General features: G+C 42.4%; 1 protein-coding gene across 1 annotated transcript; it reads right to left on the bottom strand.

Moving 5' to 3' along the window:
• Nucleotides 1–2,509: 2,509 nt before the first annotated feature.
• On the bottom strand, nucleotides 2,510–15,700 carry LOC129339238 (vomeronasal type-2 receptor 26-like). The gene is made up of 6 exons (XM_054993830.1): nucleotides 15,597–15,700; nucleotides 13,213–13,504; nucleotides 8,586–9,425; nucleotides 7,203–7,430; nucleotides 5,710–5,836; nucleotides 2,510–3,411 (listed from the first exon to the last, which is right to left on the bottom strand). Exons 1-6 carry the CDS (start codon nucleotides 15,698–15,700, stop codon nucleotides 2,510–2,512), a joined length of 2,493 nt encoding a protein of 830 aa, XP_054849805.1.
• Between the last annotated feature and the right edge of the window lie 505 nt (nucleotides 15,701–16,205).

Here is a 16,205-nt window from a genome sequence, read left to right as displayed (position 1 = left end):
AGAGGGAACAGGGGGAGAGGGAAAAAACAACATATAAAAACACACACTACATCTACAAGTATTGTATTCCCTTCATAATACAATTATTTAAAGCTAAACTTTCTAATATGCTGTTAGATTGGTAGACCTTATAAAATACAAACTACAGTCAGGATCAGGTCTTCTTCTCTCACCCCCCCCCCGGGTCTCGGTCTCAGTTCTCTCTGAACAGCTACAGTAGCTGTGCTCACTCCCTCCTCCCCATTCCCCCCTTCAGATTCTAAATCTTCTTCTTGCTGGAACTCTTGATGATTAAACACAAAGTCCCTCAGCTGTACTTCCGTTATTATCTTGTAGGCTTGGTCTTTATATCTGAACCAGATGCCTTCCGGAAATAACCATTTGTATTTTATTTCACGCTTCCTCAGAAGAGCTGCAAACCTTTTATATTTGAATCTTCTTTTCCGAGCTAAAAATGAAACGTCCTTCAATATCTTAACCTTGTTGCCCAGAAAGTCCAAGTCCACATTGTACGAATTATATAAGATGGTGTCCCGAGTCTTCTTAGATGAAAAATCAATAATAATCTCGTGAGGCAGCTGACGCTTCGTAGCATATTTTGAAGATGTCCAACGGACTTCCAGAATATCGCTTTTTAACTCTTCTTTAGTTGCCTTTGCGGATGACGCCAAAAGTTCCGACACCAAATCCTTTAAGTTTTCACTTTCCTCCTCCTTCACATTCTGAAGACGCAATACCGTCTGAGCACGATCCACTTGTAATCCTATCAATTGATTCTCCAAAAGCTTTACTTCTTTGTTTGTTGCTTTCATGAGTACTACATTTTCCCGAGCAGATTGCTCTGCCCCAGACGCTGCATCTTTAATGGTTTTCACTTCATTCTCAACTGAGCCAACCCTTTGTCCGATTTCATTTAGCTTATCAACAAAGGGCTTCATAGCTTCAATGACCGACTGTTTAACCACCTCTTCAAGAGTTTCTCCCTTCCCCTGTAGCATCACCGAAACCGATTTGCTCACAGCAGGGCTCTGCTTTTTCGTCGCCATCTTAGGGGGGGGAGACCGCCAACTAAGTTCTGAAACTCAGTGAAGGGGGAGATATCCAGACCTTCTTAGCTTCAACTCCCACCAATCCTTCGCATACGCTTGGAATAGCAGAAGGGATTCGCTTACTTACAGGTTTTCACCTCAAATCTGCTTGTTGCCGTTCTCCATGGCCCGGTAGCACGCGATGTGCTGTGCAAGTCTGCTGGCCTCCGTAGGAGCAGACAGGCAATTTACCCCCCACATCGACTTCAGGGGGCTCTTCCCGCAGCACTCCAGACCCCGACCCCCTCACTGGGAGTCCTGGGGGTTAACCCTCACAGGTCAACCACCCGGTCAGGCTGCTCGGGCGCTTCCTCCCGGACCTGCGGAAAGGAGCGTCCGACATGGCCGGGAAAATGAAACCGAATCTCCCATGGCAGGATACTGTCTGAATCTCTATAAAAATAGGAGAACTTTCTGGAATTGGAGCACAGTTTGCCACATTTTCTTTTCATATGTCTCCCCACTGTCTACATTACCACTGAGCATGTTTATATTGATGAAGCACTGCAAACAAAACAAACTCAATAGATAAAAGATAGAAATGATAGGATTGAATCAAGAAATCCTGTGTATTGTTTTACTTATGCAAATATTTAGTAGTATAACACCTCTTGGCATCCAATGTCTTAGTGGTATACAATCCATGATTACCTAGAGCATCCAGTGAACATCAGACCAAACACAATGTTGTTCCTTTTAATACATCTTTATTGTCTTATTGTTTCTTTTATGTTTAATTAACCCCATTCTGAAGAATGATCACAAACTTAACATAGCAGATGAAAACAGCACATATCCACATATCCACTAAAATCAGAAAAGAAAAAAAAGTATAAATTAAATTCCAAACAAAAAATAATGGCAACAATAAATTTCACATGACTATATTTTTCATTGCATTGACGTTTGCAAATGTATTCCTAGAATTTTAGCAAGAACACGAACACGAACAAGAATATTCAATGTATGTACCTCCCTTCTGACCAAGTTAACACCCACTCAGAGTGATTTACAAAGTTTGCTATTAGCCTCATGACAATTACTCTGTGAAGTGGGTGGGGCTGAAAGAGCTCAGAGAAAATATGAGTGACCCAAGGTCACTCAGCTGGCTTCAAGTGGAGGAGTAGGGAATCCAGTTGTCAAGATTAGAGTCTGGCTACTCTTAACCAATACATCAAACCGGCATTCATGCATACCAAAGACGTACATGGATGAAAAACACCTGTGTTGGCCTAGGTCACACAAAATGAAGACCATGCATATCTGGCAGATCACACGCAGCAGGGGCTCCTGTTATCTGTGCTTGCGGTATCAAAATCAAACATCTCTACATGGCTATGCTGGAAGAAGGAAAAAGAATCTATTCTTTTCACCATAACAATATGAGGCTGATCAGTGATGACAAGATAAAGTCTCTCACATTAACCCCATTTAGACATAACATGTCTTTTAGAGTTAAGGTTGGGCTTTAGGATTATAATATAACATTTTGGGAAAAAGATACAACAGAGCAATCCTGCCCCAGAGGCCAAGATAGAGAAGATCTCCACAGTTACCATATATTTCCCTTTGGTGCTCAGGTAAGTGGGAACAAAGCATACCCAAACACTGCAAAACACCAACATGCTGAAGGAAATGAACTTGGCTTCATTAAAGCTATCTGGCAAATTCCTTGCTAAGAAAGCTACAAGAAAACTGACCATGGCCAAGAAGCCCATGTAGCTGAGGGCACAATAAAACATAGTGACGGAGCCCTCATGACACTGGACTATGATCTCTCTGCTTTGGGAGTGCATGTCCAACTCAGGGAAGGGAGGCTTTGTTGCTAGCCAGACAGCACAGATTCCAAGTTGACCAAGAGAACAGAAGAACACAATGGAGTTTGTGACCCTCTTCCTCAGCCATTTCCTCATCTGGCTTCCTGGTTTTGTAGCCTCAAATGCCAGAATCACGGTGATGGTTTTAGCCAACACAGAAGAAACCGCAACAGAGAAGACAAGAAGAAATGTTGTTTGCCGGAGAAGACAGGTGACTTTGCTAGGCTGTCCCATAAAAAGCAATGAGCAGAGGAAAGAAAGCAGAAGGGAGAGGAGGAGAATATAGGTGATATCTCGGTTGTTGGCTTTGACAATTGGAGTGTTTCGATATTTAACAACTGTTACCAGTATCAGACCTGTGATAACAGACAAGCAAAGGGATGAGAAAACAGAAATGATCCCCAAAGTGTCATTGATGGAGAGGAAGTGTATGGTTTTGGGAATACAATTATCATGATTGTCATTGGAATGCTTGTCATCCGAGCATTTGTCACAGTGACCTGCATCTTTAAAAAGAAATGGAATCTGTCAATGATATATCCCAAGAATTACACATAAACAATTACACATAAAATATGAGCACTACAGAGATTTTTCAGTAATTCCAAAGAAAAACAAGTTTAGAGCTGTGGTCTTCATTGGCTCATGAGGTGGGACACTCAGGCAAGTCACAAAGCCTCACCTGTTGGGTTAAAGGTTTCTATTGAGCTATTTTTGCTGCCTTTTCTGAATTTATGCTGGTAGTGTGCATGACTAAAGGCAGGAGCACAACTCCTCCTGCCTATCTTTGCATATATTCTGGAGACAATACAGTGAGGCAAGGTCACACTCAGTGGTGAAGAGGACTTCTTCATGGTTCTAACCTTTTTTTGTTCCTCATGATGGACTACTGACCTATCAAGGTTGGTATTAGACAATCCTCTAGACGTGTTACAGAGTCTCAGGCAAAGGTCTTTCAGATAACCTAGGATTTAAGCCTTTAGCTAGTGTGATGGACTGATCTTTAAAAGCAGGTTTCCTAAGTGCAGCACCATCAGAGAGCTGGGAAGGAAAGAGTTAACTATTTCCTGGAATGGAGAGTTTGAGTTGCTGGCTGCTCCCTCTTCTGTGATTGGTAAGTTAGAACCCGGCTGAAGGGCTGACAGTTGATTTCTGTCACAATAGTTCACAGACAGTTTGTGAGTGACACTGACAGGGAAGGTCAGACAGGTTCCCCTCTTGAGTGAGGGAAGAGGAAACTTTTGCCTTTACTGTAACATCACTGTCCTAAAGACAGCATAAGTGTTAGCAGAAGCTGAAGCCTGCTTGACACCATAGAACTGGGAGTGTGTTTTGGAAAGAGTGATTGGGGAGTAGGTAACACTCCCTTTCAAGCCAAAAGAAGGAGGATGATATAATCTTAGGAGAAGATTAATTCTTGCCTGGTTTCTAAAAGGGGTTGGCTCTGAAGAGGACCCTAGGTCTTTTGTGAAGGGAAAATAGTTTAAAACTAACTTCAAGAAACCTGAGCTGTCATAGGAAACTCTGTGAAGAAACATTGTTACTGTAACTAAAGTATTAAGTAAATCACCTCTCACTGCTAAGAAACAAGAATATAAGAAACTAAGCTTCAATGAAACTATTTTGCTTGCTACTCAAAATGTATTCTTTACTACCAACAAAACTTTATCTCAGCACTTTCATTCCCTGAGTACATTTATCCAATCCCTGTTCCCCCATCAAGTACCTGTGCTGGGCTAATAAGCCAAAATTATATCTGACTGTCAGAGTTTCAAACCACAAGGATTAACAGGCTACTTGAGGCTGCTCAGCCAAAGCAGGCAAACTGAATTTTTGGTAGGAAAATCTGCCTCACAGTGGGGGAGTGAAAGAGGTCCATCATACTAGTGATGTCGGAGATTGAACCTTCTGTATGGAAAGCACATGATCTACTACTTGCCTACTCACCATTGAGTGAGTCATGAGCCTTAAGAGGTCGGTGACCATTGGATTAGATTGCAGATTCATGTTGAATGTGCATGTAGTCTGCATGTGTTCAAGCATGGTCAAGCTCCCCAGTCCAAATTCCAGGGCTACGCATACAAAGCCCTTCTTAAAAACTCAAAATAACAATGATTCCCGATATCAGGGAAAGACATTTCTGCTGGCTTCAGTCCTCCGTGATCCTCACTCCCACCAACCATCAAAATGCATGAGGTTAGCTTTTTAAAATTATTTTTTGAAATGTTCCTTGTATAGGTTTTCAGAGTCTGTGTCATATCTTCAGTAATTGCTTTCCATTAAGACTGTTGACAAGAGAGCTGCTGTATCACAGTGGTTATGTGATTGGGCTGTCAATCAGCACTTTGCAAGTTTAAATCTCACTACTGCTGTGAGCTCAGCAGGTGGCCTCTGATAAGCCACTCCTCTCAGCCCCAGCTCCCCAGTTGTAATGTGTACTCTGACTTGGATAGAGCAGGTAAGCCAATATCATCGGATCTTGGAAAATAAGCAGGGTTGGCCTTGGTTAGTAATTGGATGGGAAACCTCCAAAGAAGACTAGGGATGCAGAGGCAGGAAAAGGCAAACCACCTGTGTTAGTAGCCTTGAAAACCCCAGCAAGTGGGGAGGGGGGGTCACCAGTTATTGCTTGATGGCACTTCCCACCACCATGAATATTGTTTACTATTTCTAACCCCTGTAATGAATTATCTAGTGTTTCTTAAATGAAAAAATATAACACCAGTTATGCTGTTTTGACAACACACTTCACATTTATGATGGTTCTCCACTTGAAGAGATTAAGAAATACTTTAAATGTCTACCTGACTGGTTTGAAATCATTCCTTCTGGACACTGGGTACATTGGTAGCAGCAAACTGGCTTCCCCTCCTGCTCTCTTTTTCTGTAACCAGAGTGGCAGCTCTCAGAGCATACAGAACGAGGTAATGTCTGAACATAAACAGCAGAGACAGATGTTATCTGGGCAGTTGGGCAGATCATCAGTAGCTGCTATAAGCAAATATTAAGCATTGAAACAGGAGGTGATACATAATGTAATACATTCTTATTCTTGACTCAGTCATTATTATATGTGGTCCAAAGTATCTGCCGTAACACTTCATGTCATCATAGGAGATTTGGGAATCTCATCCCGGCTACCGTTTATTGGAGAATGGCAGAATCATAGAATCATGGGGTTGGAAGGAACCTCCAGGGTCATCTAGTCTAACCCCTTGCACAATGCAGAAAATTCACAACTATCCCCCGCCCCCCGACTGCCCCCTCAACCAACAGGCAACTACCCTCAAACAAAGGAAGTTGCTTCTGGTGGCTTAGGTTCCTGAGTATATCAATGACACCCCAATCCAAAGTTATATATGATCCCACTTAAAGGTTTTACACAAACATGTTCAGAAATCTATAACACTCCACAGGATAGTTCCTATAAAACTAATTTGGCATCAACAACTACAAGGCTCTGCACAGAGGCTGATCTTTTTTTTAAAAAAAAAAAAGCTTGTCACCTTTAATCTATATTATAATTTCCAAATGTGTCAAAAAATTGAATAGTATCATAGAATCATAGAATTACAGAATCAGAGGGTTGGAAGGGATCTCCAGGGTCATCTAGTCTAACCCTCTCACAACTCCTCCCCCTTGACTGCCCCAGTGACCCCTGCTCCATGCCCAAAAGATGAAAAAACACCTCCAGAAGCCCTAGCCAAACTGCCTGTGGAAAATTGCTACCTTACCCCAAGGTGGCCAAACCTGACTGCCCCAGTGACCCCTGCTGCATGCCCAGAAGATGGCAAAACACCTCCAGGATCCCTAGATAACTGCTTGTGGAAAAATGCTACCTTACCCCAAGGTGGCGATTGGCATAACCCTGGGCATGTAAGAAAGGCCACGAGAACTAAGCACTGATCTAACCCATTCTGCCCTCTGTCAAATGGTTGACCTCTGTCAAATGAAGCCAAAAGATCAAACACTATCCCTACTCAATAGGAAAACATATGGATGTATGAGGTGTATGCACGTCTGTACCATTTTCAGTTTCCATTCCTGTAAAATGTACATGTACTGTGTCAGTAAATTAAGTTAATTGACTATAAGTATACTGTATATAAGTATACATACTGTAGAAATGGCGTATAAAACAATGCAGTAAGTGGAGCTTGTTTTGAAATGAACATGCTGGGAATTCAGGAACTCACAATGAAAACAAGCCACATGGGAAGGAACTGCAGTGAAAAAGAGAATCGGGGGGATTAAATGGAATAACTAGTAGGATACACTCAGAGTTTAAATAACCTGCCTGATTGAACCAGTTGTTCCATGTGATCATATCATCTTTAATTGAGAATGCCTGCCCCATCCAAGCCTGGGGGTCCATCCTTCCAACTTTCACTCGAGTAAAGGACTCATTGGGGAATACGATGCAATTCACAATGTCATATCCAGCAACCCAGTCTTGATTTTCATTAAAAGAGACTTCATCCCCTGCACTGTTATTAAATCTGATTGTTCTCAAAACTTGGTGAAGCTAGATTAAATACAAAGTACCAGAATTTGCTAAATTATTGTCCTTGACACAAAAGTATTAAAGCTAATTTCCTGCAATATGTAAACTAAAATAATCAGTCATCTAAATTCATTGATACCTTAAATAACAAGAGAAATATGGCCCTCCCAGTCAGCAGCTTCCACTGATAAGGCCGGGGGCTGCTCTTTGCCTCCCCGGAAAGAGAAGGAGACAGAGCATTTCCATGGTATATGGGTCTCAGGCCGGGGGGGGGGCAGAGAAAGGAGCCTTATGAGGCAACTTGGCCCACCCACCTCACCCTGTAGTAGTGCAGGACTAGCCGGCTGCTGTTGACAGAGCCAGGTAGGAATCCCCCCCCCCCCGTTTCCCTAATTGGCATGGGGAAGAGGTGGGTTTTTTGCCTACCTTGTACTGCTTGCAGAGGTTTGAGGTAATTGTCAAGGTGGAGCCACCTTAGGATGGTCACTCGCAGGATACAGTTTGGGAATAGGGAGCGGGCCGGTGAGTACCCTAGGCGGTTCTCCACTGATGGGGAAGAGGGGTCTGCCAGGAGTGGATGATACTGCTTGTAATGGCTGCCATGCTGCGTGGGCAGACTGCCTTGGGGAACCCCATGTGCAAGTCCTTCTCTCATTGCTGTATGGCTGAGGCTTAGGAGCTTGAACTGAGGTGATCTATATTGCCAGCTGGCCAGGTCTTAGCCATCCATAGGATGGCTCACACCTGGGGCTTCGGGGCTTACCCGGACAGGTCAAGGCAGAAGTCCAGGGGTGATCTCGTGGCTTGACCTGTACCGCTAGTTGGCCCTTGCTGTATTAATGGTTGATATTATGTTTAATAAAGTGGCTCTTTAGTTCCAAGCTTTGTGTCTATCTCATTATTCCGACTAAATGGATAACTTGGATTGCTGCTATATGCCAATAAAGGCTAACCTGACCTATTCTGACTAGGAATAATCAGTACCACAATCCAGGGCCACAGTCATAGCCTTGATGAAGTCACTAAGTTTATACATCAGTTCACCATATGTGAGTGGGGAACAAGAGTGATTATGGCACTGATAATCTTTGTTCAGTTTTCATTTTTGTTGGCGAAAGATAGACCATAGCTATTGGACATTGCTTTATAATGAAGTTATGTCCTACTGAAAGTTACCTGCCATTGTGGCATATTCCACAACTTCCATCGGTCTCTTTTCCCCAACTTTCTCTGAATATGCCTGGATGAGTACATTTCATTTAAAGCACGAGCTACAACATGGACTGCATTGTAAGTGCTATAGCTTTGGCCTGTCATGCTAACTTCAAACACTGCTCCTGGAAGAAGATCCATCAGCTTTGTCCAAGTGATGTTGACATCTAAGGAGTCGAGAAAATAAAGTTTTTCAATGGCATACTTGTAAAAATCCTGGAGGAAGATATCACCATTGGGATGCTCCTGATTCAGAGTCTGAAGAAAATCCCGGAATCCGGGCACTTCATTTGAGTGAATTGTGAAAGACAAAGCACCATGAAAGGGTCTTAGAAACCAGACAGCCCAAGAATTCACAGCTGTAAAATCCCACTGGGCAGTCATGACCCAAACTTTCCCGATAAGACTTCCTTTTGCACTTTGGTAATCTAGCCATACTGAAAATATAATTAGGGTTCGTGAGTCCCCATTTATAAGAATCACATTGACTTGGCTTTCTGAGAAAGAACTCTTTGCTTTTTCCATCTGCATATAAATACTTTTTCCAGTGCTTGTAAATATGACTGAGATCCACTGAGTGAAAGCAGCACAAATGCCATGCTTTGTGAGCAACACCAACAGAGTCCGCACAAATGTTTCTCCAGTGTCATCATCTGAAGCAACAAGGCCAATCCACTTCCACTTGAAATGCAGGAGGAGCTGGATTATTCCTTTATGTTGAGAGGCTTCATTTGGGACCATTCGATAGAAGAAAGGGAACTGGCTTTTATCACTCAGTGCTGGATCAAACGAACCATAACTGAGCTAGAAGGGAAGCCATATGAGGATCAGCTAGAGTCTTACAAAACACTCTTTAGAAACATGAAACCAATTCAGGGAAACCTGTCCATTCTTAGATATTATTCATAAAGTAAAATTTACTTTAATCACCATGATTCAATAGTTCAAATTGTTTGTGCTGGAGCACCTAATTTCCTTTTCATCCTGGCTAGAAAATACTGAGGTTTTACTGGTGAACAAAAAATGCATGCTTTGTCGAGGCTTTCACGGCTGGAGAACAATGATTGTTGTGGATTTTCCAGGCTGTATTGCCGTGGTCTTGGCATTGTCGTTCCTGAAGTTTCACCAGCAGCTGTCACTGGCATCTTCAGAGGTGTAGCACCGAAAGACAGGGATCTCTCAGTGTCAAACTGAGATCCTGAGAGATCCTGAGAAACACTGAGAGATCCCTGTCGTTCGGTGCTGCACCTCTGAAGATGCCAGTCACAGCTGCTGGCGGAACATCAGGAACTACAATGCCTACATGTTCTAAATGTTCTTTAGACTGTCACCAGTGGCGAAGTCGGTTTCGTTTTCTCAGCCATGCCGGACGCTCCTCTCGGCTGGTCTGGGAGGAAACGACCGGGCACCCTGACCGGGCGGCTGACCCGCAAGGATTAGCCCCCAGGACTCCCAGGGAGGGAGCCAGGGTCCGGGACGCGGCGGGAAGAACTCCCCGAAATCAATGCGGGGGGGGAATTGCCCGTTTGTCCCTATGGAGGCCGGCAGATGTGCGCGGCGCCTCGAGTGCCGCCGGGCAACGAGAAACGGCAAGTAAAAGAAACAGGCGGAAGCCTGTAAACAAGCGAATCCCTTCTGTTCTACAAGCGTTTGTGAAGGAGAGGTTGATCTGAAGAAGACTCGCTCTTCCCCTTCGTTGAGTTCCAGAATTTTGTTGGCGCCCCCCCCCCCAAATGGCAGCAAAGTCCCGCTCTCGGTAAGTCAATCTCGGCTACCTTGCAGAAGGGGGAGTCGCTCGAAGAGTTGGTACGCAGGGCGGTGGTGGAAGCTATAAAACCCTTTGTTGACAAGCTGAACGAAACTGATCAAAGGGTGGGCTTAATTGAAAGCGAGGTGAAAACCATTAAGGCAGCAGCGGGGGGGGCAGAAAAGTCTGCTCTGGAAAGTGCGTCACTTGTGAAGGCTACAAAAAAGGACCTGAAGTTGGTGGAGAACCAGCTGATCGGGCTACAGGTGGAACGAACGCAGACAATTTTGCGTCTCCAAAACGTGAAAGAGGAGGAAAATGAGGATCTGTGGGATTTGGTCTCGGAATTACTGGCGACACCCGCGAGGACGACTAAAGAAGAGGTTAAAAGCGCCATTTTGGAGGTCCGTCGGGCTTCTTCAAAATATGCAACAAAGCGACAGTTGCCTCGTGAGATCATTATTGACTTTTCATCTAAAAAGATTCGGGACACCATCCTATATAACTCATACAATGCGGATTTGGACTTTATGGGTTTGAAAGTCAAGATTTTGAAGGACGTTCCATTTCTAGTCCGGAAACGGCGTTTTAAATATAAAAAGTTTGTAGCACTTCTGAGGGACCATGGAATAAAGTACAAATGGTTATTCCCAGAAGGAATATAGTTCAGATATAAAGATCAGGCCTATAAGATATTATCAGAAGATCAACTAAAGGATTTTGAGAATAAAAACCCAGAACTCTGCTGCACCAAGAACGAAGAAAAGGAGGAGCTGGAGGGGGGGGGGGAGGAGGAGAGCATCGCAACAGCAGTTGCACAGAGAGAATTGCGTCCGGGACCTAGAAGGGGGAGGAAAGTTTAACCAGAATTTGAAATGTTTATTCTCTGTATGATTAACCACTCCATCATTATTTTATGGAGCTATTTTTGTATTGACAGTATGAAGGGAAACATTGAAGTGTAGTGTTTAGTGTTTGTAGTTCATTCCCCCCCTTTTCTTTTTCCACCCCCCCTTTGTCCCTTCCCTCTCCCCTTTCCTTGTGATAGTTTTGTGTAGTGTTTTGTAGCTATGAAAAATAAAAAATTTATTAAAAAAAAAAAAAAAAGACTGTCACCAGTGGCATTGTCCTGAAAAAGTTTTTTTTTAAATTGTCTACTATTGATAGATTAATGGAACAGGCCCAATACTGATTAAATACATTGACCTTGGAGCATATAAGATATATGAAAATTCTGCAAAGCTTTGCAAGATTTTTTCCCATTCAGTTCTCATTTGTGGTGAAATTGGGATATTTCTTAAATGAAGTATTGTAAAAAGGCCTTCCTGGACCAGACCATGTAACCTAGAACTTTGTTTTTGACCAAATCCATTGTACTTCTTTACTGATATGCACATCACCTCCAAAACACTCCTAACTCCTCTCCTTCTACTCCTCACTATGACAGCTTCTCTCATCAGAGCGGGGCCTTCTGCAGGTATCACCTTACTAATGGGTGAGATCAACAACATGCCATACATGTATTCTCCTCTGTCCCCTGTCTTCTGGAATGGCTTACCTGAGAAGATCTAGAAGGCTTCCATACTTGTTTTGACATCACACAAAAGATGTAAAATAGAATTGTTCAGGAGGAAGACAATAGAACTATGTATTGTCAAAGGCTTTCATGGCTGGAGAAGTAAACGAAGGATAAATCAAACAACCAAGGAAAAACAGTCTCCCACAGGAAAAGTGTTTTTGCCATATATCAAAGGAATCTCTGATCAGATGGGAAAGCTTACGAAAAAGCACAACCTTCAAGCAGTATTCAGACCCACCAGAAAAATACAACAGATGCTACAATCAGCAAAAGACAGTAGAAACCCCCTCACCTCTGCAGGAGTATACTACATACCCTGCAGCTGTGGACAAGTTTACATCGGGACCACACAGCATAGCATCCTGACAAGAATAAAAGAAAATGAAGACACTGCAGACTTGGCCATCCGGAAAAATCAGCAGTGGCTGAACATAGCCTAACTCAAACAGGACACAGTATCCTATTCCAGGACACTAAAATACTGGACAATACTTCCAACTACTTTGTCAGATTGCACAAGGATGCCACTGAAATTAATAACCATAAGCACAATTTCAACAGGAAAGCAGAGACTCTAAGAATGAGTAGAGCATGGTTTCCAGTCCTGAAAAACACCAGGCTAACAAAACAATCTATACTCCTCAATAGCCCTGCAGAGAAGATTAGCATATCAAGCGCTGATCCATATGCAAAAGAACCTCCTCAGGATACAGTGAAGCCTCCCTCCATTAGCATTTCACACCCTGGGAAACTCTTACAGGATGACTCAGCCCAACCCCACCTTCCTGAGTAGATATAAATGACCTGCCAACATCTTTTCCACACTGTGACACTGAGAGATCACTGTCTTTTGGTGCTACACCTCTGAAGATGCCAGTTACAGCTGCTGGTGAAACGTCAGGAACTACAATGCCAAGACCACGGCTATACAGCCCGGAAAATCCACAACAACAGAACTACATTATAATGCAGTAATTCAAAAGTTGCTTTAGTAAAGAGAAAAGGAGTGTATGCTGTGCTACTGAGTAAAATATATACTATCCGTTTGCTGTATGCACTTTTAATCTCACTACACTGTTTTCAACCTATGTATTTCCATAGGTCTAATACTTAAGCTTTGTTTCGGGTTTCTGTCATTGTGGTCCATTCTAGTCCATCAGATGTCTTGTTCTGTCAATAGCACTGACTTATATTAGGTAGATCTCCTTGAGTCTCAGTGAGAAAGACACATAAATTACACAGATAATTAAAAAAAATGAAAATACCTGTGGCACCTTGTAGATTCGTATGATGTTTGACATCTGGATGGAGGTTTCCGAGCTGAGACCCCCAATGATGGCCCACAGTTTTTCTTGTGTGTCACACTTGTAATTAGGAGCCCATCTCCCTCGGTCACTCAGCAATTGCAGTGTGGTGGCATAGGTAAGTCTTCCGTAGTAGTTGTTGTTGGTTATGCGAAAACCCAGAGTGATGTTGGGTAAGAGCTTTGGATGCTCATTGATCTCATGGACAGCAAACACAAAGGCCAAGATATGCTGGTAGTTTTTAGGTAGCATCCTAAAATGTGGATTGGATTGAGAGTATTAAGGTTTCATCTGCAATGTAAACACACCCACTTAAAGAAAAAAAAATAACATTTTATTCTTCCATTTCAAGAGTTCTAAAAGATATCAAGAATGATGTCATGGTACTTCCTTTATGGTTTCAGTTCCATTTAATCCTGAAAATGTCCCATAATGAACTTGATTTTGATAGTATCAAACCATTAAATTTGCTGTAGAAACATCCAACGTGTAGTAATAATAATAACGACATTTGATTTCTATACCGCCGTTCAGGATGACTTAACACACCCACTTAGAGCAGTTTACAAAGCATATCCTTATTATCCCCAGAACAAAACACCCACTGAGGTGGGTAGGGTTGAGAGAGCTCCTAGATACTGTGACTGACTCAAGGAGGAGCAAGGAATCAAACTTGGTTCTTCGGATTAGAGTCCCACACTCTTAACCACTACACCAAACTGGCTCTCAGAAACTGCAAATGATAATATATATTCTTAGCTTATCCAAAACCTAGGAAATCACAAACCATGAAGGTTAACTATTGGTTAACTATTGAAAGCCTTCAACAATATATAAGGTTAACTATTGTTGTTGATCATCTATTTACAAACTGCTCAGTTCATGTGCTGGTTTGCAACATTTATTCCATAGTGACAAAACTGGTTGAATCCCAGAAAATATTCTTTAATAATCTCTTCCTGTAGGACAGATATCAAATTTAAACACTCTCTCTTTTTTGAACTACTTTTGTATTAAGATTCAGGGATGGATCCAGTCAGTTTTTTTCTTTGGATCAATTGATAGGATATGGTGGTATGTTTTTGTCATTATCTTAGCTGATGCCCAGATGTAATTTGTCAACTTTTGCTGAATGGTAATATTGACAACTGGAACATTTGTTGGTATCCAAATATGGCCCTGCAGCACAGAATATTTCAAATAAGTCTCACTCATTTTTGGAAACTATTATTGAATCTATGCCAAAAACAAAACATAAAATATTTATTTTAAGTATTTGATGATAGTTAATAAATATGATATGCAGAGTCTCAGAAATGAATGGAATAAGGAGTTAGAATTTGAGGTTTTGCCAAAGCAATGGGATAAAGTCTTAAACGCTACCCCTATTACGTCTATGGAACTTAAAATGTGAGTTATTCAGCAAAAAGTTATGTTTAGGGTACATTGGACACCACAGCATCTTTTCAGTAAAGTGCAGTGCTGAATTACTGGTGTTATAGTTTACTGGCCATGCCTTGTAAGCATACATTTTGGACATGTCCAGTTATTTGATCTTTTTGAGAGGTAAAATCAAAAAGAGTCCAGTAGCACCTTTAAGACTAACCAATTTTATTGTAGCATAAGCTTTCGAGAATCACAGTTCTCTTCGTCAGATGCATGGAGGGGCAAAAGAAACTGGTCAGATATAGAGGAGGAGAGGGGAGGGCGGGGTAGATGCAAACAGCTCCTTCTGATATGGAGATCAGTTTGCTTCTGTAAAGGTTCAGAGGAGTTAGCCGTGTTAGTTTGTAGTAGCAAAATCAAAAAGAGTCCAGCAGCGCCTCCAAGACCAACGAATTCCACTGCAGCACAAGCCTTTGAGAACCACAGCTCTCCCCGCCAGATGCATCTGACAAAGAGAACTGTGATCCTCGAAAGCCCACACCAGGTGCCACTAGACTCCCCCAACCCCGCTTCTGTAAAGGAAATCAGTTACCTGTGATAATGAGATAACCATTCATAGTCCCTATGAATGGTTTCCATCCTGGAAAATGATACCTCTCTCTCAGAAGCCCTGGGTGGAAGACCTTTCCTTGCCTACAGACAGCCCCCCAACCTTAAACAACTTCTCACTTACAATCATGAATCAGCTAGCAGAGTCACCAGCACAGGTACCAGGCCCTGCAACACACCCAGATGCCAACTCTGCCCTTATATCTACCCAGGGAATACAATTACAGGACTGATTCCTGTATTGATCATGATTGTAAATGAGAAGTTGTTTAAGCAAATTTCTATGAATTGCTAGCTGACAGAAAAGTCTAGATCTTACAACATAATTTATACAGAAAATATACGCTTACCATTTTGTGAAAATATCCACAACACCCAAAGGCTTCTGAAAGGTTGGAGGGTCACATCCAGCAAGATATAGGGAGAAGCCGCCACCAATGATAGGGTTCCCCATCCCATAATACTCAGAGAAAGCAGCAAGGTCATTTTTCACTGCACAGCTTGTTGGTAGATTTCTAGGAGAGGTGATAGTTGGTAAGAGAAGCAAGAGAAAGAACTGCATATTCATCCTGTGAGCAAGCCAAATATCTTTTTTACCCACAGGTAAAATCCTTTAACTGACAGACAGAATTGCTCTTCAGCTATAAGTGAAGAACTCCTAGCTATATTTCTCCTTCTAAATCACACTTTTGGAAATTACAGCTTGGGCTTGAGAACCCATTAGCCTAGCACTGAATGATCTACATATAAACTCTGTTTCATGGTGTTTCAGTTTGCTTTCAGCCTAATGGAGATGTCAACTTCTGCACTGAGGTTCTCCTAAATGCAAACCAGGGGATGCATTACCAATTCCTCCTGTGACAGCAGAGCTTGGTAGGAAATATCAGACCAACAACATCCTTCCTGTTGTTTGGTCTAGTCGACTATGAAGTAGAACTGGCTTATTTAGTGATATGCAT

Source organism: Eublepharis macularius, chromosome 12, assembly GCF_028583425.1.
Source record: "Eublepharis macularius isolate TG4126 chromosome 12, MPM_Emac_v1.0, whole genome shotgun sequence".
Taxonomy (NCBI): domain Eukaryota; kingdom Metazoa; phylum Chordata; class Lepidosauria; order Squamata; family Eublepharidae; genus Eublepharis; species Eublepharis macularius.
This window is presented reverse-complemented; position numbering and strand designations above follow the sequence as displayed.

Bases quoted from the DNA above. Each gene is read 5' to 3' on its own strand.
- LOC129339238 (XM_054993830.1), bottom strand. From the start codon at position 15,700: ATGGGGAACCCTATCATTGGTGGCGGCTTCTCCCTATATCTTGCTGGA. The intron at 7,431-8,585 runs GTAACTTTCAGT...TATTTAATCTAG, and splicing joins GGAATATGCCACAATGGCAG to CTTCACCAAGTTTTGAGAAC. The intron at 5,837-7,202 runs GCAGGTTATTTA...GTTTATGTTCAG, and splicing joins GGAACAACTGGTTCAATCAG to ACATTACCTCGTTCTGTATG.